This window comes from Mirounga angustirostris, unplaced genomic scaffold, assembly GCF_029215605.1.
Source record: "Mirounga angustirostris isolate CCGP_5_RB_7025 unplaced genomic scaffold, mMirAng1.0.hap1 SCAF_3, whole genome shotgun sequence".
Classification (NCBI taxonomy): Eukaryota; Metazoa; Chordata; class Mammalia; order Carnivora; family Phocidae; genus Mirounga; species Mirounga angustirostris.
Genome location: NW_026991711.1, coordinates 63,161,303 through 63,185,462, shown reverse-complemented (window position 1 = coordinate 63,185,462; position 24,160 = coordinate 63,161,303). Strand labels below are relative to the sequence as shown.

Below are 24,160 nucleotides of genomic sequence, written 5' to 3'. Positions count from 1 at the left end.
TCCTGGCTCTAGCAACCAGTGCTGGCTTGTTTAATCAAACCTGCATGGGCCATAGCATGTAGGAGGGACTCAAGGTATGTAGTTACAATGCCATACGTGGGACTTTTACGAATAACTTATTTTTAAAAGCTGGCCAGTATAGATCAGTATAGAGTAAGTATTATATATGATCAACTCTGTCTTAGCTCAGGCTGCTATAGCAAAATATAACACACTGGGTGGTATAAGCAACATTTATTTCTCATAGTTCTGGAGGCTGGAAGTCCAAGATCAAGGTGCCGGCAGATTCAGGCTTGTGGTCTGCTGCCTTCTTGCTAATATGCTCATATGGCTTTTCTTTGGTGCATGTGCGTGGAAAGACAGAGAGAGCGAGCGAGCTCTTCCCATTCTTTTAAGGATACTAATCCCAAAATGAGGACCCCACCCCCACGACCTCATCTAAACCTGATTTCTTCCCAACAGTCCCCACCTCCAAATACCATCACTCTGAGGATTAGGGCTTCCATGTGTACATTTCAAGGGACACGTTCAGTCCACAGCAAACTTTAATAAAGAAACAAAACTTTGTGTAATATATATACTAATGCCATTGGAGTAAATGACCTGAGGACTGCCAAAACCTAAGTGATACTGGACTTAATTTCCATTAGTTAATAAAGAAACTCATCGGAACTCATTGAATACCTGACTTGAATATTTCATGGCACTGTGTGTATTTTTTCTAATGAAATGTTACGATAATTTCTATGTTGAAATTTTATGTTTGGTAAAACCCTACATCATAATAGTAGGAGTAATTTTGCCCTTACAAAGACTCATCTTAAAAATAAACACGATATTTCTCTAGATGTCACTCCAATGACAGCAAACTTTTTGAAATGTCTGTGCCTTTTGTCTTCCAGTTTCTCTTCTCCCATTCATTCCTTCAGGCTTTTGTCCCCTGACTCCACTGAAACAGTTCTTGTAAAGATAACCAGTGACTTCCCTTTGCCAAATCTAATGATCGATTCTTGACTTTCTTGACTTGTCAGGAACATTTGAAACATTTCATCGGTCCCTTTTTCTTAAAACACTTTTTGCACTTGGCCTCCAGTATCCACACTCCCTTGGCTGTTCTCATTACTGGGACCCCACTCAGCCTCCTTTGCTCAGTCTTCCTTATCTCCCTGACCTCTAAATGCCCTGTGGCTAGTCCCTGGATCCATTGTCTTGTTTATCTACAATCCCTCCCTAAATGATTTCATTCTGACTCTGACTTCACATACACCAGCATGCCAGTAACTCCCACTTTTATCTTTCCCATCTGGACCTGTCCACTGAAATCCAGGATTATATGCCCAACTGGCTAAATTTACATCTCAGTTTGGATATTTAATGTTCTTAAAATATGTCAGGTTACAGCACCCCCATATTCAAAGCCTTCTCATGCTTCTATCTTGAGAGGTGGATGGACATACACACAAGCAATAGACAGACCACATATTAAAATACAACTCTGACCCACAACCGACTGGGAAGCGACACCACAGCCTCTGAGGCAATCAGCCTCAAGTGGTCAAAATTTAATCAGTAACTGACAGCTTCCCTGATTTTTCTCCTCATTTTCAAAGAAGCCAGATGTGCTCCCATAACTAGTCACATGGGATGCCCCACTTCTAGTCAGCCTGCCCACGGCTTCCCTGTACCAGCAGGCTCTAGTCAGGGCACGGCGGCAGCCTTCCTTTTCTTCTCCTATAAAGCTTTCCATCTCCTCCAACTCCTCAGCCTGCCTTTGAGGCTCTGCCAAAGATAAGTGAAGGTGGCTGACTCCTTCGCTGTGGCAAACTTTGAATAGCCACTGTGTTTTCATCCCACTGGGTAATCTTCGATTATTTACACAGTATTTTACTCTGACTTAAACCCAAAGTCCTCCCAGTGATCCTGAAGGCGCCACCTGATCTTCCCACCACCCACCCAATCGCTGCTTCTCTGGTCCCATGTCTTGCCCTCTCTTCCTTACTCCGTTTACTCAAGCCACATTGGCCTCCTGGCCATTCCTTGTACACACCTGGCACGACTTGGCCTGAGGCCCTTTTCGCTTGTTCATTCCTTTGCCTGGAATTCTCTTCTGTAAGTTATTCACAGAGGGCATCTGGTTACCACCTTGCAATCTCAGCTCAAATGTGACTCTATCAGAGATACGTTGCTATATAACACAGACCCACCATGGCACGTACCCTGCCCTAGCCCTCCCTGTCCCCCACAGCACACTCTATTCTCGTCATATAACTTGTTACTTCCTGACATCTATTCTTGTATATTTGCTTATTTTATTCTTCTCCCCCACCCCCAACTAGACTGAAAACTCCCTAAGACCAGGGATTTTGTTTACTTCCATATCCCCTCTGCCTAGTAGGAGTGTCTGACAAGTACAAGTCACCCAATCAGTGTTTGATAAATGAATAATTAGTTACAAAATCTTATAACCACCTTTTTTTTTTAATGGTACCATTTTTTACATTGATATATCAGTCAGAATCTCAGAAGGAAACAAACGACATACTCAGTTTTTTAAATGTAATAATTTAAATTTAAATTAATTTAAGTAATTTAAAAAGAATGTAATAGTATGACTATTTACAAAGTTGAAGGCAAAGACTAGGAGACCACCAGGCATGATAAAGGCTAGGAGGATAAAGGCTAGTAAGAGTAGGCACCGTTACCACCTCTAGGCCTGAGGGAAGGAGAAGTTAGCTAAGCCCAGAGAGGGAGCTAGGGAGTCCAGTGGGCACCATGACAGTTACTTGGGGGAAGGGGTGCGGCCAGCCCTGAACCCGGAAGCAGCCAGGGGAATGAATGGTGCAGACCTCATTCTGCTCTTGACCTCCAGGTCCTGCCTGTGCTCCCCTTTGGCTGACCCATTGGGAAGCCAGAGCACAAGGAAACCTTTGATGTGGTTCACATTCGTCAGCTCCTGGGGCACAGGGCAGGGTGGAGAGGATGGGACATGGACCCCGAGCGCCTATGTCTTATTCCAACAGTCTTTTATAATCATCAAAAGCAGGGTGGCTTATTGTTTGAAAAATAACCATGAAGCATTTTCTATGCGTATGTGAGACTTCAGTGAAACAGACTCCCAGTCACCAAAGTATCTCTTTGGGGGTTATCATGTCAACTTACTGAACTAAATGTTTTCCTGAACTCAACCTAGTTTTACAATGAACTATATTTTTCACCAATTAATTTATGCCATTTTTATTATTTAGCATGCCTTTCAACTACCTTAAAAATGAATCACTGAGACTTATTCTATAAATATAATGTTGTATACTGTGTGTTATTGTTATTTCTCTAGGGGAGGAAGGAAACCACAGGTATGTTCCTTATAGCTGACTAATAGATTGATGAATTCTAAAGGAACTGCGATTTAAAAAACAAGCAAACAAAAAAAATGTATTGAACAATGCATTATTATATTTTTAAGCATTAATCATTCAAAAGGAACACATCTGAGGTAAATTTGAGCAGATTTTACAAGATCTGAATTTTCATTTTGACTCAACCAGTAAGAGGCTTTGGCAAATAAGTTCAACTCTCTGCACCTGAGTTTCTTCATCTGTAAAGTACAAGGTGACTTCGACATCTCTTTTGCCTCTAAAATTTGACTACGCCACTGGAAGGTGGTGACCTGTGTCAAGGGAACAAAGTTGCATTTAGAGGAAGTATGTCAGCAGCACTGATTGAGGAAAAAAACCAATTACTAGAGATAAAAGCAATGTTGGGCTTTATCTCCAGGTTAAGAATTCACTGGCCCAGAGCCTGCACGCTTTATACCTATGATTGCTCCCCTCTTCTCCTCTTTCCCCTCGCGCTGTGTTACTCTAAAAGAATATGCCAGGGGGAAAAAGTTGATCGTTAGAGCAATTTTAATTTGCCTCGGATTGTTAGAAGCTCAGACAAAAATAATAGTAGCTGCAACTGTGTTTTCTCCTTAGAGTCAACTGTATTTATTCCCCAGTCTGAATACTCTGTTGAAGAAGATGTCGGTGAGCTGTTCATTCCCGTCAGGAGAAGGGGAGACGTGAGCCAGGAGCTGATGGTGGTCTGTTATACACAACAAGGTAGCTCGATTTACCAAAGAACTGAACTGTCCCCCCAAAGATGTATATGTAAGCCTCTTTGACATGTTGGAACCATAACATTATGCCTTGAGGGATATGCTTTATTATTACAGTTTCATAAAGTACAAAAAAGCATTTATCCAGAAGTCTTCCTTCACTATTACTCCTCTGAGGAGAAAAAAAGCAATTACTAGAGATAAGAGGGCCTGGAAGCACTGCTGTTACTTATCAAAACATATGTGATTCGTGTGGTTACTTATTCTAATACTCAAAGCTGTTTGGAGTGCAAGATTGATGTAGCCTTCCCCCACCCAAACCCAATCACGTAGAAGAGGGTTTTTTTTTTAAGGGGGGTGTGGGGGGACAAAAAAATACATACCCAAGGAAAAGAAACTAATTTCAAAGTAGTTTAAAACTCTGAATTTCAAAATATTTCTTTTACTCATTGGATAAGCCGCCTCTGAATTTCAAAATATTTCTTTTGCTCATTAGGTAATCCTCCTCTGAAAGGTGATTTTATGTAATACAAAATTAAAATTAATACATAATATTCATTAATATGCTAAGTATCTTTCTAAGAAACAGACTTTCTAAGAATGCAAAAGAGAATGTCATATAGGCAGTTGATATCTGAGCAGACATTCGTGAAAATTCCCATTAATGTATTTATATGAGTTGAAAGGCAATAAGGAATTGTGGTCTGAAACACAGACTTCAGGGTCCGCCTTGGGCTCTGGGTCCCAGAGCAAATGGTTTAACTTTGTAAGTCTCCAATGTGTAACCCCCAATAGAGTGTTGAGAGGATTAAGCAGGTAATGCATGTAAAGCACTTGGCACTTTGCCTGCACCCAGTAAGCGTTGGAATAGTAGGAGCTATTATTTTGTAATGTTGTGTTCTTCTGAAAGACCGGTGGCAGGAAGTAGAGAAGAAAACACTTGAAATGTAATATTCTTTGTATGTTTGAGACCACTGTGAAGGGGACTCATGATGCTAAAACAGTATGTAGGCACTATTGCAATTTCCAGGGAGGTTCAGATATACAAATTGACCATGAAGATGTTGCATATGAAAATAATTATTTCTGGAAACACCCTTGTAACATGTTCTACATAAACACCATTCGGATTCTCTGTCCCCAGGCACGGCAGGCGGAACTGTGCCCACATCAGTGCTGTCCTATTCAGATTACATATCCAGGCCCGAGGACCACACCAGTGTCATCCGCTTTGACAAAGATGAGCGCGAGAAAATGTGTCGCATCATTGTTATTGATGACTCCTTGTATGAAGAGGAGGAAACATTCCATGTCCTTCTGAGCATGCCCATGGGTGGGAGGATTGGATCAGAGTTCCCAGGGGCTCAGGTTAAGATCGTCCCTGACAAAGACGATGGTAAGTACTAATTTAATTGAAAGTTATTCCTCCTACCAGGCAGACCAACATCAGGCACAAACTGTGACAGACAAATGAGAGTGTAAAAAAATTATAGCATGCGTGTTTTTTTATGTTTGGTTTTATAGTGTGATTAAGTTTCAAAGTTGGCTGCATCAGTTTGTCTTTCTTGATTTAATATTTTTAAAAGGCAAAAGTCACACTTACGTGTTTTTTTCTCTGTACAGTTTTCTTTTACAATGCCATTTACCATTAAATGATTAAACTTATCCAATTTCGTGAGGAAGAATCGAAGCAATTGTAATCAATTTGTTTCCTTTTTGTTTGTTTTGTCTTGCTTTTAAAAGCTTATATTTGCAATGTTAATCTCAGTATTTGAACTTGTTTAACAAAGAAACCCATCTGACAGGACTGTTAAACAAATAACTAGAAAGATAATAAATGTATGGAAAATGAAATCCAACAGGCAGCTCCCTGCTGCAAAGAGGAGGAGGGTTTATCCTAGACCACTCTTTCTGAGGGAAACTCATTTACCATGAAATAATCCCACTTTTAGAATAGAAAAAGGAGCAGAAGGGTCTTAATCTTCCCAGCTCAAGAAATAGTTTGTGCCTGATAGGGCACCTGGCTGGCTCAGTCGGAACAGCATGTGACTCTTGATCTTGGGGTTGTGAGTTAGAGCCCCACATTGGGTGTAGAGATTACTTAAAAAAATAAAACCTTAAAAAAAGAAAAAAAAGAAATAGCTTATGCCTTGAGAAAAGAGAAGAATAAATGCAAAAGAACAAAAGACACAGACAACAGAAAACACTCTCTTTGTTTCATCTGGCTAATCTTTATCCTTACCGTTTGCCTGACTTTCAAAACCAGAAAGTCTCTTCAAGTAAGAGAGTTAGTTTCCTTCAGCCAAGTAGAATCTCCCACATCCGTTATGTACTCCCCAACATAGTATAGCTGACCTTAACTGCTATCACTTGACAAGAGGTCTTTCTGTTTCGCTGTTGAAAGTCATCTTAATACATCTATCATATACTTCTCTGCACAAATATCATTAAGAGAAATACGGAAATAAAAATGTCTTTTCCCTTTTTCCATGAATCAAAATGTCTCTAGGGTACGAATTTGCTACTTTAAGCCATTAATCTTCCTGCATTAGGGCAAAGCACTTTGGTTTGGAATCTTTGTTTTTTATTGAATCACTCAGCTTCCACTAATGTCCTACTTTGGGCATGACATAGTGATTGACTGGACAGGAATAATGGATAAGGACAAGAATAATGTTTGGGCTTCTAGCTAGGGCAGTTGAGTTAACAGTGGTCCAGTTCACCAAGCTAGGGAGAACAGGAAAAGGATGGGTTTAGGGATGAAACAATGAGTTCATTTAGAACATGTTAGTTTGAAGAGCCTGCATGGTTTCAAAGTGCTGGACATGGAGTAGGAGAATGGAGATATGGGTCTGGAGATTAGGACGGACATAGTTGTACACTAGAGACATTGTTGCTTGTTATCTCTGTTGATAATAATAAAATCATGGGAGAATATATAATGGCTTTAGAAGACATGCAAAAGTAGCCCTCATATGATTTATAATATGGGCATATTCTATTCAATTCTCTTATTTTAAAGAACAGAATGCATTCCATGAATGCTAAGGATACAATACGAAATGATGAAGAGGAAGGTAGTCATTATAAGGGTATGAAATCCCAGTAAAGAAAGTGCTAGGAAGAATCTAAGAATCAAACACATTTCCGTGTCTAACTGCTGTAAAGCATTATAAATTGGTATTATCTCTCATGCAACAAGCTAGGTCATTACCTTAATTTTTCTTGCTTGTCCAAAATTTTTAACAAGTCTATTCGAGGGATTTTTTTTCAACATGTAAATATTTCACTTACTTTTTTTAAATGATATGAAAGAGAAACCCAAAGCTTATGTAAGAGGAGTTTGCTTTGTGATCTTTGTTGGAATATTTCATATCTTACTAGCTGTCTGGTCAGATTTTATTCATGTCTCTAACTCCATCAGTAAAATGGGGATACTAATTTTACCTATACTTTTTTCATTTTAGAAGTTGACATCTTATAAGTGTGTTTTGCCTGTCACATACATAGTTTATAAATGAAAACAATACTGCTAGCCATAAAGAACTTTCATCTTGGAGAGAGAAAAGAATGCTGGTTTAATGGGGAGAAAGTCAAATTTCACGCATGCGCAGTAATACCGATACAAACAGTTGTCTCTTCTGAACACTTATCGTGTACCAAGAACTTTACATGAATTATCCAGTTAAATCTCAAAACCGCTCCAGGAATAGATAGGTCTCCTCCCCTTGGCCGATGGAAAAACTGGACTCAGGCTAAGAAAATTGCTTAGGACCACACAGATGTAAAGTGTTGGATATATGTCTTAAATTTAGGTCTATTTCACTCAGATTTGATGTGCTTCATCACTAGGCTATAATGAATCCTGAAACTCATCAAGGGGATTAAAATATAAGTAACACCTAATGACATAACTGAAGGGAGGCAATTGTCATAGAATCTAGAAAAGAATAAATATAGGTCCACACTAGTAGGGAGGGGAAACGTATTGTTTCTGAGGAAAGCCAATCTTTCAATCACTAAAAGTTATGTAATTGGAGTAGGGAAAATGTTCAAGGCTGTTACATATCTGGATGAAATATTCCTCCTGACTTTCCAACACTCTTTGCTCTGATTGTGTATCTGTTTCTGTGATAATGGGTACACTAGATGACAAATCATCCATCCATTCCCTGACTAATAAGAAATAAATTCTTTGTAACTTTGTAACTCAGAGCAATCGGAATTTTAAAAAGTGAATTGATTCTCCAAAGCTAGGTTATTCCTCAATGAAGCGAAGAGATGTTGTTTCTGTGCCTGCATAGGAGAAGATCAAGACCTGGACCACAAGTGACTCTTTTCAGGTCCCAGTATCAGAAGATCTCATCCAGGACCAAGGGTTTTCTCTGTGCACACTCTCAGTGATATGAGAGTAGAACAGGGGCTCAAAGTGCAGAAACACAACCTGGCCAAATCTGTATTGAATCTTTAAGAAACAGCTGAAGCCTTCATTGTGTTTGGAAGAGACTTTCACATGAGCTACACACTGACATAAGAATAATGCTGTCATTCTGTGCGGCTTTAAATGTCCTCCATCACTGTCCTCAGTCCTCAGTACTTCAGTAACGGTTATGGCCTCTGTTCATTAGGAAGAGTATTAAGTCGGGGCTAACAGTATTTCACTAATCTTCGCTGTCCGTCTGTGGAAGTTAATTAAGGAACATTCAAACTGAATCCATTTTCTCCTTTTGTGCAACAACACACAGGGGTTTTAGCTAAAGTGGCTGGCTTCCTCAACCACCCTGGACAAATTACCATTCTAGATATGAGCCGCTGGGACACGTAAAAGGCAGCATGGTGAGCCCTATGGTAAATGTAACTCAATTGAGTGCCATTGAGAAGCTTACTGACATTGGAAAAGCTTTCTCAACTGCAGGACTGCTTTAGAGAAGAAAAACATTTCTAATACTAGAAAAATACATTGTAGTATGGTGTGTGGGTGAAATATGTTTTGTTCATTTGTGCCGAGCTGAAAGACCTGGTCACCATCTTTTTTCTTCTTTAATACCGTTATTTGCATTAGGGTAAGCTCCAATTAAGCAAAGGCATGCCAGTCATTGGAAGGAACGGCCAAATTCAATTAAAGTAACAGCTTAACAAAAAACAAAGTTACATTCTGATTTAGTGTGCTTGAGAGTTAGAATGGTATTAAAAATCAAGGTATGGGAAAATGAGTCTCTAGCTGCTTAGAATATTAATTCATTGCAGCCATTAGCAGACTATTTAAAATAGTTGGTGACGCTAACTAAGGATTTAGTGAATGCCAATGGATGTTCAGTGAGTGAAAGGTATTGTCAGAGTGCACTGGATGATAAAGATTATACCAGGTTTTCTGCATGGCTAGGATTCTAGATATAATGATGTAGATATTCTACACTTGGAAAACAACAATAACATAAAACAATATATGAAATATCCTGCCATCTAAAAAAAATTGAATCACACATACCATACACACACAGAGCAAATATTTGTTGTGCATTTACAAAGTGTAATAGGCAGAGGCTACAGAGACATTTAAGACATGGGCCAGAATCTCACAACGTGTACAGTCTGTTTGGGAGAAAAAAAAAACTAAGTGCATAGAAGGTTAAATGAGAATCATTCATTTCAATCATAATTTGAGACAGTAAAAGGGAGACTAAGAAGGCAGAGTGGGATTAAAAGCAATTGCATGATCACTTTGTGAGTCAGAGGAGGAAAAGAGGAGAGCTTCATAGGCAGCAAGGATTCAGGTAAATGGAGAACGGAGCAAAGTATTCCAAGATTACATGAGTGAACACTTGAGGGAGGGTAGAGCTCTGGGAGCAGTGGACAATCTAGTTGGGCCAGGCTGCCTTTCTGAGAAAGGTTGAGTGCTCAAGTCCTTGAGTTAACTCTTGGCCCCGGGCTGTAGATAGACTTTGCTATTCTCTAGTCAAGGAGTCTTACCACTAGTCTAGTCTGACCACTTTTCTTCTCGGGTCTGTTTTCCTCATTTGAAACATGAGCATATTATCACCTGAATTTCTTACCTTTCACAATTTTTGTGAGAACCGAACATGATCTGTATGGAAGCACTTTAAAAACCTAGCTAAAGAAAAGAAAGGTGGGCATCATGAACAGTAGAGTCTGAGAAAGAGATTAAAGCATATCGTGGGTGCCATTGAATGCGATAAGGAGTTCCGAATTTATTGGGTAGGGAGTACCCGGAAGTGTTTGAACAAGAGAGTGCAATAATCAGAGCTGTATTGGAAGGTTATTAATTAGATAGTCGTGGAAGTGAACAGGATTGGAACCAAAAGTGTAGAGTGAGACAATGAGACTGGCAAGGAAACAACCTATTGCTAAAAATATCTGCTATGACTTGGATCTCATGCAGGTAAGAGGGAGGAGGGGAATTAAAAAAATATGTTTCTAAAAAACCTGCTTGACAGGTTCAAAGAAAGGAGGTACCATTCATTATGGGAGGTGAGGAAACCAGCCAAGGGAAAGGAGATTGGAAGAAGGTGAGAAATTCTATTTAAACACACCAAGTTCAAGTTAGCTATGGCTTCATGCCAGTGAAACTGGGCAGTAGGCCCCCATAAATATGGAACTGACTAAGCTGGAGTTAGGGATTTGTGTTACATACACAGTTGCACACCTGATGGTGACAATTGAAATCAGTAGGATTCACGAGAAAGAGAGGAGAAGGTAAAAGGGTAAATCACTATGCAGTACAATTTCACATATATTTCAGTAAGTTAAGTGTGTAAAGTAGAATAGTTAAAGGTTACTAGAATATGTATCTACTAAATATTAATATACAGACTTGGGGGCGTTAGTTGCAAATAAATCATTAAGTATCACTTGTTACATAGCAAGAAAATTGTGGGAATATGGAAAACAAAGCACATTATTGGACTTGCCAAACAATAAGTACACTTTTAGGCCATTTAAACTGGTTTTAAATGTTGCCTCTTTTTAAATTAACTTAACATCGGGGCATCTGGGTGGCTCAATTTGGTTATGCGTCCGACTCTTGGTTTCAGCTCAGGTCATGATCACAGGGTTGTGAGATCGAGCCCTGTGTCTGGCTCCACATTCACAGGGAGTCTGCTTGAAGATTCTCTCTTTCTGCCCCTCCTCCCCTCTAAAATAAATCAATCTTTAAAAAAAATAAAATAACTAACAGTAAAATAGTGTGGTTTAGTTCCTTCATCTTCTACAACTTCTCAGTTAAATTTAAGCCATTTTATGGTAAAAAGTTACTTCGTACTATTTTTTGAAATTATAATGGTTTCAGGAGGGGGGGTGCAAAATTAGAGGCTTAATTCATTATTAACAAACTCATGAGTGGGAGAGGGTAAGAAAAAGAGCATTTGTGAATGTGAATGAGTGGGTCAGTCACTAAATCTGAGTAGGAGGATCCAGAGAAGTGAGACTTCCCAGGTTTGACCTTTGAGAGGACCCCCATACCCGGTCCTGTCTGCCTAACTGTCAACCTGGCTGGCCCCAGTGCCCAGCAGGCCAGCTGTAAACAGGGAGCCACTCCACAGTAGGCTGAGGTGCAGGGGCATGTGTTACCATAAGGCAAATGAGCTCGAGTCCGAAGGGAGTTCATTAACAATAGGAGTACATTGGACTCAACTGGTTACGGTCAGGAGCTCTAAAGGACCTTGCTGTTCCGCTGCTGTGAACTCCCTTGGCCTCCTGAAAACTGTTGACACGGTGCACTGCTCGCTGCAGGAAAGGCACGGAGAGCTTTGTTCCACTCTGCGCACGCACACTTGGCAAGCAGCCACCTGAATCTCTCCTGCTAGACGCATGAAAGCATTCACCGCCGCCACCAGAAGAGACAGAGGCACCAGAGCTCTTTAGGAGACCAGCTAACAATTTCGTATAATTTACACTGAAGAATGACCTTGTGGCCCCCAAGAAAGTGAGCACAGGGAACCGGGGCCAGGACACAGGGCCAGTCGACCCAGAAATAAACTCTCACATTCATGGGATGTAAATTTGCAGGCATGTCGTTGGCTAGGGTGGTTCTAAGACATTAAGCTTGTGATACCGAGTAGGACCATACTGTTCACAAGATGAAATTAACTCATGTCTTTCTTTCTTAGGGCTTCATAGATATCAAATATGTCCTAAAATAATAATCACTGACACGAGCATCTTCTTCGGTGTGCTAAGCCTTTTGCTTGAATTATGTCATTTCACACAAGGACACACAAACTACAGGCAAGGTGTTATGATGCCTCAGTGTCCTCATTTGTGAGTGGTTAGGTAACTTGTTCAGGGTCACATAGCTGGTAAGCATTGAGCTAGGAGGACCAGAGGGACCATGGCACTATCCACTAGGCTAGCTTCTGATTGATTCTACGCTGTTCTACTCAAAGATAGTAGGAGGTATCCTGATAGAGAACTTGACAAGATGAAACAAGCTATATACTTTTATATGCATATAGCACCCGAGAATCCTAGAATAATTAAAATGCTGACAGTTACAGGCTTTAGGCGTGAACTCTGTACATAAACTATTCAGGTTCACCTTTTACCAATTTGAATTCCAAGGATCATTAGGAAAGCATAGTAGTACCTTCTGGTACTTCAACTGGACGAGGAGCAGCATTGATTTTTCCCCATCATTTAGCAATCTGCCCACTTCCAGAAGGATCGGGTTTGGGCTCTCTTGTAAAATCCTTATGGGTGAATGCCGTCTCGTGTTTGTTTTGTCTTGTTCATGGTAACACTAAATGCCTGGCTCTCATCTCTTCCACACAGGAGAGTGGGTGCTGGCCATGTAATACCATCTTGTAGACATCAAATGATATGTATTGCTGATTTATTATCACTAAAACCCTGGAAGTAGGTCACTAAACCTTTGTAGAAACCTCGAGATCTCAGTCACAGACGAATTCCATTTTAGTGCTAAAAATCACATAAATCTGAGAAGTGACTTCTCACATACTAGACTTACAGATTTTTGTGAGGTAAATTATTAAAAGAGGTATTACAGTAAAACAATAAAAACGTAAGAGGCTGAGTAATTAGAAAAGATCTCTTAATAAATGCAATTGTTAGCATCAGAAATTGCGAATTATTCTCCAGAAACAGAGGTCTGGTGCCTCCTCTTGTTGAAATCATAACACACAAAGAAAACGCCAATAAGCCCAAAGCTACAACTTGGCTGAAGGCAGAACTTCAAAGCTGTGACCCGCACGTCCCATGATGTAAAGAGAGGCCAGAGTCTGTGAAATACAATGAACTTACACAGGCATGATGATTCATTCACTAAGTCCAGACAAGACGTATGTACCTGTGGTCTGTTGTGGAAAACATGCTCTTCATAAATTCCATTATTAAATGGACAACAGCGTCTCCTTTTATGGCAACAGAAGGAAAAAGTAAGGAAAAAAGTTTGGAATATATGTACTATTTTCTCACACTGTTGATCTACTGGTTCATTGGTCAGTGTAGAAATGTGACTCTTATTCATTTGCTTCTTTATAAACCCTGCCAGCACCCAGAAGCAGTTCTCCTGGAATTAGGGCTCCCTACTGGGTGGCCAGGTCCTCTGTGCACCTTCCTTTCTCTCTATGGATACATGTTACCTTTCACAGGATTCATATGGGTTTTATGAATTCCCTAAGCAGCAGGTCTTCGTTCGGTCTTACTGAAGCAGACATTTGGATCTTTTTTCTCCCATTATTCCTATAAATCCTATACATACCTTTCTTGTAATTGGCCTTAAATCTTCCTTTAAATGCTATAGAGAACCTTATTACTGACCTAGAGAGATACAGAATTGCCTGGTAAAGAATATGGGTAATATCATTTGATGAAACTAGTGACCTATATCATTATGATATCAAATAATCACAATAATAATCTATATTGGGAATCTAAAGTGTAGTAAAACTAAAAATACCTCTTTTCTTTAGGCCATTTGAAGCATTTAAAATTTGTCCTGTCCTCACTTCACATATTTATTACACCTTACTAAGCGCTGGGCACTCTCCAAAGCACTGAGGACACAGCGGTGAACAAGATGGGCCCAATCTACAGGGGCAAACAGATTCAACATGGCGAACAATAAGACCAGGCTCCCCATGTAATGGGAGTTTTCAAAGGAGCGTCCAGTGTGGCCTCGGTTCCGGAAAGGCCAGGTCTCCTCCACACAAAGAACTGCGAAGACTGAGTCATGCGAGTTGGCAGCTCACAAACTGATGTGCATTGTCACATGTCCCCTTAAGCTGTGACAGTCTCTCAATCGTGAAGACAACTGCACAGTTTGGAATGAGGCAAGTCACAGTCCAGATCGGCAGTCGCCGAGTTTAAACAAAGTCTTATGAAAAGAAATTAAATGGTTGGTAGAGCTTTATTAGCTAGTACTTTTTTAAAAAAGTCGGAATAGTCAGAATATAGGCATTGTGAGAGAAAAAGAGCTCTCTTTTTACACCTACCCGGGCTGCAAGATATCTCAGCTTCAATTTCCCTGAGGGTGTTTCCCAAACAGTCTGTGTCACACTCCCAGGAAGTACACCACAACGCCAAAGCTCTGTGCTCAAAATGCCAACAAGAAGCTCATTTTTTCCTCCTCCTCCTCCTCCTCCTCCTTCATCTTCTTCTTCTAGAATCACACCTATTTAGAGGGATGATTTTCAAGACCACACTCCTTGCCAGGGAAAGCTTGAAAAAGCCAAAGCCAGAGGGTTCTTCACATTCTCACTGCTGCAAGGGGGTATCCTATACATACAAGATATGATGCACCTTGCAGGCCGAGGGTGCCTGGTGTATAGCTCAGTGAACTGGTGAGATGCTGTCTACACTATGCATCAGGGTTGAAAGAGACACAGAATTTTAAACCCACTTTCCAGAGGATCTCTGTCTTCCTACCGAATCTAACTAGCATGTTTTAACTGACACTGGTCCAGAATGCATCTTTTGAAGTTCTTTAAAACGTCAGTATGTCTAAATACCAGTGTTACTGGATCCAGTTCAATGTACTGAGGGGACAAATAAACTACCAGCAGGAGAAGATGTTTGATTAATTCTCTGAGGAGAGCTTCATTACTTTGTTCAAAACACTGCATCCCTTGACATTTCTGTGAAGAGGGAAATGCCATCAAACCCTTGTGTTATAATTATGGAAAACCCAATAATTTACTTATGCATGCATCTTCTTTTTCTTTTTAATCAGTAAAGGGGAAGTATGTTACCGTGGGTCTAATGACTTAACTTCTGAAAGAAATCAAAGCAAATTGGGAAAACACAAACAAAACAGAGTAGGGCAGGTGGTTCTTGCTCTAACCTGGCTTTTCTCCTGTATTCCTAATCTTGGTAAGCAATTCTACCAGTGCTAGACCCCTTTCTCTCACTTCCCACCCCAAATCCCTAATTCTGCCTCTTTTATATCTTTTTTTTTAATGAGAACCTCTTTTTTTTTTTTTTAAAGATTTTGTTTATTTATTTGACAGAGACACAGGGAGAGAGGGAACACAAGCAGGGGGAGTGGGAGAGGGAGAAGCAGGCTTCCCGCTGAGCAAGGAGCCCGATGCAGGGCTCAATCCCAGGACCCTGGGATCATGACCTGAACCGAAGGCAAATGCTTAACGACTGAGCCACCCAGGCGCCCCTGCCTCTCTTATATCTTTGAATACCATATCCTTACTCTCTTTGCCGTCGGAACTGCCACCACATCTTCCAGCCAGCTTCATACTTTGCTCAGATCCCTGCAGTGGCTGTTAACTAGTCTCCCTGCTTCCAGTTTGCCCACCCCCAGCCTATCCATCCTCCACACCCCCTAAACACTCATTTTATCACGGCCTTCCACTTCTTAAAACTGAGCACACCTCGGGGCGCCAGTGGCTCGGTCGGTTATGCATCTGACTCTTAATTTCTGCTCACGTCATGATCTCAGGGTCGTGAGATGGAGCCCCACACCCAGTGCAGAGCCTTCTTAAGATTCTCTCTCCTTCTCACTCTGCTCTCTCCCCCACTCATGCGCATGCACAGGCTCTCTCTCTCAAAAAAACAAAACACAACTGACTATACCTCTCACATGACAACTTCTAGGCCCCTTAGCTTGGCACCCAAGGTCCTGTGTGACCTGGCCATTTCTTTCTGTTTTTCTTCTTCCCCCACCTCCTCACCCTGGGCAGCGTTCCAAACATGCCAAATGCTCTGCAGTCCCCAGATGTGTGAAGCTCTATGTTGCTGCTTCTGCTGGGGACATCCTCCCACTCCACCTCCTCATGCTCTCCTGTCTAACTCACATCAGTGCCGCAAAATCCAGCTGCTAATAAGATTAATGATTTACAGGCACCACGTGGCACTTACTATCTGCAGGTAATGTGCTGAGCACTTAATGGCCATTTTCTTATTTTGTCCTTTAAAAGGAAACACCCACAATTAAGGAACAAGGGAGAGACGAGAGAATAACCAGAGGAGAGTGGTATTATAGAAGGAAACGGATAAAGAGATTCAGGAAGACAGGTATGGTCCACAGTGTTACATTCTGCGGAGAGAAAAAAGAACACAGGTTCACAGTATGCAGTTGGATTTAGCAAAGAATAGGGCACCAGCCAACTTGGAGAGAGGATTTCCAGATGCTTTGGAAGATGAAGCCAATGACCAATAAGTTTTGATGCTAATGGGAGTTGAAAAAGATAATGGATAGTCTTTTAAAGTTATTATTCAAGGGAAAGGAAGAAAGGAAAAACTTTCAGATCAGATAGTCATGCTTGTGGCTGTGAACGAAGGTGTGGTAGTATTGAGGGAAAGATTATTTATGATAATCTTAAATTGGGAAGAATGAACAAGGCGATAGATACAATTTGTAACATCAATAATTAGCAAGATCAGGTAGCACAGTTCAAGCAATTAGAATTGCTTCATGTGTGGAAACTCTATGCCTGGGAAGCCATACTGCCTGGGGTCTAATCCTGGCTCTGTCTTAGGAGATATATCACCTGTCAAGACCCAGTTTCTGGGGTGCCTGGGTGGCTCAGTCGTTAAGCATCTGCCTTCGGCTCAGGGCATGATCCCAGGGTCCTGGGATCGAGCCCCGCATCAGGCTCCCTGCTCCACAGGAAGCCTGCTTCTCCCTCTCCCACTCCCCCTGCTTGTGTTCCTGCTCTCACTATCTCTCTCTCTGTCAAATAAAATCTTAAAAAAAAAAAAAGACCCAGTTTCCTCATGATAACACCTATCTTATAAGGCTGTGATGAAGAATAAATAAGTTAATGTATGTAAAGTACTTAGAACACCAGTATGTTTAGTTAGCATTATTATTACTGTCAAGACAACAGTGCAATAGGGTATTTACTTTCTGTTTCAACTACTGGACCAGGAACTCTTCAAAGACAAGGGCTGTGTCTCCATCGGTATGGCCAGCATGGATCATGGTGCTTAGCCCATAATAGGTGTTCAATAAATATGTGATAAATAAATGGATGAATGTCTAGAGATAGCAGGCTGACCAGGGCTACTTACTATTTTTTTCTAATATGAAAAAAAGGCAAAACAGAGTAGAGCTCTGTTTATCCAAAAAAAAAAAAAAAATAATACATTTCATGTGTTTACAAAATGCTAAAACAAGAACAAAATGTGTACATTTTAAGAACAAAATGGGTACCTTTTAGCTCACTTGAATTTTTGAGTCCTTCTCTGACAACCAATGTCAGTCTCCCACCTAAAGGTTGAAAAGAGGCATTGCCATTGCCTCCCCGGACAACTTTGTCCGCTCCAGTTTCTGTTCAGCTGTTAGATTATAGATGCTCAGCAGCTTCTTAGTGACACTATATTTATCTGAACGCTAACGGTCTTGAATTGGCTTTTAACTTTCCCTATATAAGCCATTTATTTAGCTGCCCAATTCCATTACTGACCTCCTCTCTGAGCTACCCTTTAACCACTAAGATCACACGTCTCAGCCACAACTGTTCCTGAATCCCAACTCAAGTTGTATGGAAACACACCCTAGGAAGTGATATGGCTTTATTTTATTTTATTTTTGAGAGAGCTTGTGTGTGCACAAGCAGGGGGAGGGGCAGAGGGAGAGGGAAAGAGAGAATCCTAAGCAGACTCACCACTGAGCACGTAGCCCGACATAGGGCTCAATCTCATCTCCTGAGATCATGACCTGAGCCGAAATCAAGAGTCGGACGCTCAACCAACTGAGCCACCCAGGCGCCCCTGTGGCTTTATTTTTTAATTTTACTTCTTTAAAAAATTAGTTTTTGATTCTTTATAAATTAAAACAGAGCACAAGTTTGAATAATTAAACAAGGTGCTATCTTAGGAGGTCCTGTATGTTACTGAGTACATTTTATCTGAATGTAAGAAGTCACACGAAAAATCATAATGTCTACATTTTTATCATCTTGGTTTAGGGTTTATCCTTAGTTTGCAAACCATTTCTGAGACAAGAGTGGTCTTCTAAGTATTTTTCCTTGAGGGGAAGCAACTATTTTCTCTTCAATAAAGAATGCAGGAAGTGAGCATGAACAGGTTGCGTGAATGTTAAATGAGAGAAATCGCTGCCAACTAGTATCATATTGACAAGGAAAACACCCGTCTCCAAGAAGGGCAAGAAGAATGTGCACAGACCTGAAAGCTCGGTGATATGACTTCACACAGACCCACCTGGATTACCCCCATATTGTAGACCAGAAAGCCAAGAACCAAAGAGGCTGACTTTGCCAATGTCAGGCATTTCAGAAGTGCCTAAAAAGAGACTAGCACCCAGGGTTTGTGGAACAGTCGGGTGCATTTTCCCCCCACCCAAACACAAAAGGATGGAAGACTCTTGGGACCCCTTTCATGTACTACCCTAGAAGTGATGGAGCAAAGGCAAAGCTGCTAGTGTGGTGGACTTACAAGGAGGAACAAGGAAGAAGGATCCTTACAATAAAGGAGCACATTCCTCTCAGCTTGAAATGGAGTCGTGCCGGCTGTTTATTCTGGAGTCCCTTCCTTTGCCGCCTGCGGTCATGTTTCAAGTGTCAATTGTTGAGTAGTCTGTGGTCAAGGTTGTTTATTTTTCAAGTGTCAACCCCATGCTTTTATTCCTGAGACCGCACACAGATTGTGTTTGACATTATGTTGGTCATAATCTGTCTTCGTTCAGCTGCTGGGATTCCCACATAAATCACCCTGATGTCAGAATCTCCATTGATTCTGAAATCTTGCTTGTAAAGTTCACTTTAGTCAGTAGGAATAAAAATGTACACGTTTGCCTTCTGATTGGTGGGTTTGGGAGCAGTAACAATTTTAAAGGTATGGGGAGTTTGAGCCTAAAGTGAGACCTCATTTTCTTCCCCTCCTATGATGATACATATATATTATTTTTTTTTTTTTAAAGATTTTATTTATTTATTTGCGAGAGAGAATGAGAGACAGAGAGCATGAGAGGGAGGAGGGTCAGAGGGAGAAGCAGACTCCCCACTGAGCAGGGAGCCCGATGCGGGACTCGATCCCGGGACTCCAGGATCATGACCTGAGCCGAAGGCAGTCGCTTAACCGACTGAGCCACCCAGGTGCCCCGATACATATATATTATTTTGATGAAGAAATTTATCGTCACAACTGAAGAATAATGAGCTCTAATATTCTAGTTTTCTCTTACGTAGACCATTGTGTTCCTCTCTTGTCACTCAAGGAGACTCTCATTACGCATCTTTAAAGAAAATACTCTAAAAATGTTCACCTCTCCAGGTATTTAATTGTGTTCAGAGAAAGAAGAAATAGGATTCTAGACATTCTCATGTGACTGGCAGAGGCAGACACTCAGTAAATGTGGCAATTGTTTTGTTATATTACTGTGACAGTAACTATAATATTAATTGGTGTATTCTCCCTCATAAGAGGAGCTTTGGAGCCAAAGTGATTACTTTGGATAAGAAACTCTGGAAGCAGTGATTCCTCCCCGCTTATGTCTCCACACATTTTTTGATGACCCCCTGCTATGCCGGGCTGCATGCTTCTCCTTGGAGTTTACAGATGAACAATACACGGTTTCTGCCTTTGGGAAGATCTAATGAGGGACACGAATGAGTGGATGAGTCGTTTGAATATAGCGCGTCAGGTGCAGTGTGAGCAGTGTTGGGGGCAGGACTGGCTTGGCAGCTGTCAACAGGGAGTAGGTTATATAGAAGAAAGGAAAGACCAATTTTGCAGGGCCTTGGAACTCAGAGATAATGGTTTCTTTGAAGGTGAAGTAAGAGCTCAGTTCCCTCGGGAGTGTACTCATCCACAACACTGTGAAATACCACAGCAAGTCAGTAAAGATGCCAGAAACTGTTAAGAGTAAAAAAATGTCTTAAAGATTTTAACAGGAGAGGACAGACTTTTTGCTCTCTAATTAATCTCTTTCTCTTTAATAATATTTTGCATCTATGTTTAAAGGAGGTACATTATGCAGGTTAACCCTCGTTTAGTATTAGTCTTTTTATTACAAAAGTATTACATGAATACGAAAAAGAAGTACATCAGCTAAATGGGGAGAGTCTGGTTATGTCTCTCACCAAACCCACACCTCTTCCTTGAGGTCACTTGAGTGCGATGTGTGGATTTTTTATATACACACTTAGATGCACACATTTATCCAATCACTTTGATTAGAGGTGATTATTGCTATAATGAAGTGGCAACTAGCACATATTCTAGAAGCAGAGGGTCTGATTTTCTTTCATGTACTGGCTATTGATCTTAAATGTCTGGACTTGGTTAGCAGTCATCATCAGTAAAGTGGAGATGGTAATAGTACCTACTTCAAAGGGTAGTCAGGAGGTTTAAATGAGATACATGTATTAGAACAGCTCAGACGCACTGAAAATAAGTATTTGTTATCCCTACGTGATCATATTATACATATTACCTCATGCTATGTTTATTTCACAGAGCATCATATCATGAAAAGCTTTTTATGCCAGCACACATAAACCCTGTTTATTCTTTTTAGTGGCTACATAGTATTCCACAGTGTGGCTGTAACATCTTTTTCTATCACACAGATGCTGTAAGTAAATATCCTTTCTCACATACCTGTCATTTAGTTGTCTAATTTTTATCATTACTTTCGGTTTTAGATGTAACGATATACATATGAATAGAAAGTATCTGTAAAATATAATGAAAATAATGATTCACGTTTATTGAGATCCTGTGACAAGCCAAGCACTTGTACCTTTAGGTTTAATTAAATATATTATCTCTGTGAAAATTAGAGGATGCTCTCATCTGGCTTCTTAACTACAAATAACTGGGAATCTTCATCTGCCCTAAAGGAAGGATCCACAGATGTAAATACAGCATGCTCGTAAATCGTTTTTGAAGAAACATATCATCCAAGAGTTTTGAGAAAGATAGCAAATGAAAGCAGAGAGAAAGATTATGGAGCAGAGCAGTCGGTTGGCGAAAGCAACTACGATTGACAGCATGGATGCCCTTTACGGTTAAAAAGCTGCCCCATTGACTAAGCTGGATACCCCCTACTCATCCACTTCTTATCGCTGGCCGCATTTACTTGATCACAAAGCATTGCCACTCTATTTTTGAGACTCCTCTTGAAGCTGAATTCTCAATTTTCCTGCCTTCAGGCCCTATCTTAAACCTCACCAACGCTTCCATCCATTGTAGTTCTGTAACCCTTTTCTAGCCTCTAATCTCGCCCTTCCTCTATCACCCTGGTTCCCCTTTTTGCAAATCAAGTCCTGATTGTGTCACTTCCGCTTAAAAACAATCAATGACTGCCCATTGTCCATAGTTCTTGGCATCAAATACAAGAACACACACAGCCACCACTGATTATAACCTCAACTTCCGCCCTCATCTTTGCGCTCTCGAGAACTCCATATACTTGAGCCACACTGCTTTTTAACCCACTGCACATGCTCAGGACTTGGCAGCTCCTAAATCCTTTGGAGATGTCCTTCCTTTTCACTGCTGTCAAAACCTGCTCAGCCTGAATACAGAGCATTTTTCTTGTTCAGGATGCCATCCTGCTGTCTCCATCACACTACAACCCACGGAGAACCTCTGCACCATAGCACCTGGTGTGGTCCCTGCACCCCCATGCCACCCCCCGCCCCAACCATGATTCTCAGATTCCAGTGTGCAGGCTGTTCACCTGAGACAGTTGAAATTTTTTGAGATTTTGATTTTGATTTGAGGTGAGACCCCAGGAATTTACATTTTAAAAACGCCTCAGGGACTTGCAATACGGGTATGTGACCATCTTTGGGAAACCTTGCCATAAATAAAGAGTAATGTTTAGGAAATTGTGAATTGCATCCCATTGGATTGAAAAATCCATTAGTGGGTCATGACCAGTTTTTTATTCCCCTTCTGTTTATGCAATATATCATTTAGGATAGAAACAAAAATAAAAAGTTATGCAAAAAACCCACAACACACTCCTAGAAGGCAGGATGCTTAACAGTATTTGTTGAATAAAGAACATTCAAGAAGACTTTCAAATGCTACTAGATGGTGGAAAATTCTGATGAGCATAACATTTAAACTTTATTTTAAACTTATATAGACCCTGGGAAAGACAAAATCAGAGTTTTGGAGTGAAGCTAGATTGACAATAAAATCTCTGATAACATTATCCTTTTGGAGAAAAGCTTGCCATATATTCTCAGCTAAAATCTTGGGAAGTTTCAGTCCTTAAATTATCAGCATTCTAGACATGTACTGACTTTTCTTCATGCTCTCTGAGAAAATTATAGTTGGCAAGAAAAAGAAATGTCAAAACATGCCTTTAAACTGATACATACTCCTAAGCTTTCCCCTTAAATACACATTTGAACTTTATTTTCCAACAAGAATTTTGAAAATGCTTTTTAAAGCCTAGCTATGAGGTCATTCTTAAGAATGTATGTTTATGTATTTAAAGTATTTCTTGAAAGAAAAGTAGGGAAAGGCCCAGTCAAAATTATTTAAAACTAATTTTTTGAAGATGTTATTTATAGGAGAAAATTCATCATATTTTCCCCCTTTGTTTTTCTTATTTACAAAATAATACATGCTACTTGAAAAAAAAGTTAAGTGTATGTATGTAATTAATGTATGTTAGAAATGGGTAGCAAAGGAGGTCAAATTTCCTCATAATGCCATCCCTAGGAAATAACCAGTTAGCAGCTTGACATATATTCTGTCCTATTTTTCTATGCATTAACAATATAGGGCACCTGGGTGGCTCAGTCGGTTAAGCATCTGCCTTCAGCTCAGGTCATGATCCCACAGTCCTGGGATCGAGTCCCGCATCAAGCTCCCTGCTCAGTGGGGAGTCTGCTTCTCCCTTTCCCTCTGCCCCCACCTCCCGGCCTGTGCTCTCTCTCTCTCCCTGTCTCTCAAATAAATAAATAAAATCTTTAAAAAAAATAATATATACATACATTTTGATAAAATGAATTATCTTTTTTTTTTTTAAAGATTTTATTTATTTATTTGACAGAGAGAGACACAGCGAGAGAGGGAACACAAGCAGGGGGAGTGGGAGAGGGAGAAGCAGGCTCCCCGCAGAGCAGGGAGCCTGATGCGGGACTTGATCCCAGGACCCTGGGATCATGACCTGAGCTGAAGGCAGTCGCTTAACCAACTGAGCCACCCAGGCGCCCGATAAAATGAATTATCTTATGCACATTATTCTATAACTATCATGTAAAAAAATTTTTTTTACAAAAATGTAAAAAATAATACAGGATAACATACACTCCATCTAAAACTAATGGTTACCATTTTTCATAGTTGCTTCAGATCTTTTAAAGGAATTAAACACTTTTCATGAAATGGAAGTCCTCTCTGGTATTACTCAACTACCATAGTCCCCCAAAGCTGCAATGATCATGAATTGGTTATGTGTCTATTGCAACTTGCTTTTTTTTTTTAATTAACATAGTGTTTCCAAGATCTGTTATTTTGAAGCATTTAGATGAGTGTGGCTTTTTGTTTTTAATTTGTTTTGTTTTGTTTTAGTATGGTTGACACACAGTGTTACATTAGCTTCAGGTATACAACTTAGTCATTACATTTAGATGAGCTTTAATTATA

At 40.4% G+C, this 24,160-nt stretch overlaps 1 protein-coding gene across 1 annotated transcript in view; it reads left to right on the top strand.

Annotated features, from left to right (window-relative positions):
• Window positions 1-24,160, top strand: part of FREM2 (FRAS1 related extracellular matrix 2) — a 163,760-nt gene that overhangs the window by 91,127 nt on the left and 48,473 nt on the right. Inside the window, exons 5-6 of the mRNA XM_045869359.3 lie at window positions 3,975-4,100; window positions 5,241-5,492. Of these exons, the coding sequence (XP_045725315.1) occupies window positions 3,975-4,100; window positions 5,241-5,492 (378 nt within the window). The remainder of the gene's footprint in view (window positions 1-3,974; window positions 4,101-5,240; window positions 5,493-24,160) is intronic.